The sequence below is a fragment of the Carlito syrichta genome, unplaced genomic scaffold, assembly GCF_000164805.1.
Source record: "Carlito syrichta isolate Samal-C Ts95f unplaced genomic scaffold, Tarsius_syrichta-2.0.1 Scaffold120465, whole genome shotgun sequence".
Lineage (NCBI taxonomy): Eukaryota > Metazoa > Chordata > Mammalia > Primates > Tarsiidae > Carlito > Carlito syrichta.
In genome coordinates this window covers 151,666-154,067 of record NW_007064561.1, presented here as the reverse complement: position 1 = coordinate 154,067, position 2,402 = coordinate 151,666, and the positions used below count along the sequence as shown (strand labels likewise).

General features: G+C 51.8%; 1 protein-coding gene across 1 annotated transcript in view; it reads right to left on the bottom strand.

Moving 5' to 3' along the window:
- FARSA (phenylalanyl-tRNA synthetase alpha subunit) overlaps positions 1–2,402 on the bottom strand; it is a gene marked incomplete at its 5' end in the record, with an annotated part of 9,710 nt that extends 7,308 nt beyond the window's left edge. The window contains one exon of the mRNA XM_021707544.1: positions 2,370–2,402. Within this exon, the coding sequence (XP_021563219.1) occupies positions 2,370–2,402 (33 nt within the window). The remainder of the gene's footprint in view (positions 1–2,369) is intronic.

Sequence of the window (2,402 nt, the reverse complement as noted above, 5' to 3'; positions counted from 1 at the left end):
GGCTCAGGCAATCCACTCATCTCAGCCTCCCAAAGTGCTAGGATTACAGGCTGAGCCACCAAGCCCGGCTTAATTTTTTTTTTTTAAGTTGATGTCCCCCCTCTGTCGCCCAGGCTGGAGTGCAGTGGCATGCTCACGGCCACCATAGCCTCGACCTGTTGGGCTTAGGTGATACTTCCACCTAAGCCTTCCAAGTAACTGGAAGCATGAGTCCATGCTACCACACCCAGTTAATTTTTTGATTAAATGTAGAGACGAGGTCTCGCCAAGTTGCCCAGGCTGGTCTTGAACTCCTGGACTCAAACAATCCTCTCCACCTCTGCCTCCCAAAGTGCTAGGACTATAGGTGTGAGTCACTGTGCCTTGCTACCCAGCTGGTTTTTTAAGTTTAATTTTATTTTTTGTAGCGCTGGGATTTCAAAACATGTCCTGGGATGGTCTTGAACTCCTGGCCTCAAGCAATCCTCCTGCCTAGGACTCCCAAAGTGCTAGGATCATAAGTGTGAGTCTGTGCGACTGGCTTCAAGAGGTTAATTCTTACTACACTTTTGAACCTGTGATAGGTTTTCATGTGAAAAATCCGGTGCACTTATTTGTCCCCACATTTCTGTGTTTGTGTTTACATCTCAGTGCACAGATTATTGGAGAAGGGCCCTAGAGGTCTACATGACAAACAGAAGCCAGAGGCTCCAGAATGAGGAAAGCTCCAGGTCAAGCAGGCAGGGACAAGGTTAGGTGGCGCCCACAGGCCCTAGCTCCCTCTTCATTCTAATCTCAGCTCTGTACCTCACTCACTGTGTGACCTCAGGAAAGTTGTTTAACTTCCCTGAGCAACTTTTCTCATCCATAAGAGAAGGGTGTGACAGGCTCTACCTCAGTTGGTTTCAGGGAATAAGTGAATTAATATACAGAAAGAATGTAGAATGCTTTACATGGGACAAATGCTGCATTAATTCTAACTACTATGATTATTACTATTATTTTGAGTTAGAGGTCTCACTATTGCCCAGGCTGGACTGCAATGGCATGCTCACAGCCACTGCAGCCTCGACCTGCTGGGCTCAGGCAATCCTTCTGCCTCAGCCTTCCAAGTAGCTGGAATCACAGGCATGCGCCACCATGCCCAGCTAAGTTTTTAAAAATTTATTGTAGAGACAAGTTCTTGCCAAGTGGCCCAAGTTGGTCTTGAACCCCTGGACTCAGGCAATCCTCTTGCCTCCACCTCCCAAAGTGTTGGGATTACAGGCATGAGCCACCACAGCCTGGCCAATTCTAACTATTATTATTGTCTTTACTGCTACTATTGTTATTAGATTGAGCCACATTAAACTACTTAACCCTCTGTGACCTACACCAATGTCAACTTCATTTTGATCTAGGTACTGTCACCTATAGCTACAATCTCTCCTTTGCACTGGGGCTCAGCGACCCAAGTGCCTAATTTCAAATCTGAGTCCAAGTCCTAGTGAGAGTGATCAAGTGACTGACCATCAGTTATTATAATAAAAGCGCCATCAGGCTAGGATTATGGCAAGGACTGGACAAGCTTGACAAGCAGATCCTGGCCTCATGGACCTAGCCTCCTGGGTGGCCCTCAGGCCCTTCAGCATCTTCCTCCTGTGACACCGTCGCCCTCCACTTTCCCAAATCAGAAGGCTGAGCTTCATCCGTGTTCTTCCGTGCCAGCCCCCCATCCCAGGTGCCTCCCCACGGCGAGACATCATGCTCTATAGCCTGGGGTTGTGCCAGCCTCTGCTCTCATCCCCCCGCCTCCAGTCCTGCCCCTGCCAATTTTTCCCAAAGGTGATGCAGATAGCTCGCTTATCTGGCTGGATCAGCCCCTGCTATGGCTCCCCAGTTCCCGTGTAATATAAAGAGTTACAAGGCTGTGCTGGTCTCTCTTGCCACCTGTCATCCCCCAAGCCCCTTGCCACTGTCCCCTAAAGTGCCATGGCTTTCCTCTACAGTCGCAGAGACCCGACTCAGCTGTCACCTCCACGGCCGCTCTTCCTGACCCCCAAGGCTGAGTCAGCTGTCACCGCTGGGTCCCCTGTGCTTCCCCCATCATTCCGGTCACTTGAGCACCTTCCTATTAGCAACCCGCGTGAAGGCAGCAATCGCGTCTTCCATGCTTTCACCATCGTAGCCAGCCCCCACCCCGGCCCACGCTGATCATGCCTCAATGGACGTTTATTGCATGAGGAACATCCGTGCGTTCGGGCCCGGCTCCCCGCCTGTGCATCCCGGGGTGCACATACATCTGCGCCCCTAACCGCGCCTGAGAGAGTCTGACCCGGAGGTCAGGCCCTCGTGGCAGGGGAACTGCAGGAGCAAGAGCAAGGCGGCCCGGCATCACGGGCCCGGCTCACCTCGCCCAGCGCCTGCAGGCTCTTCACGGCGCC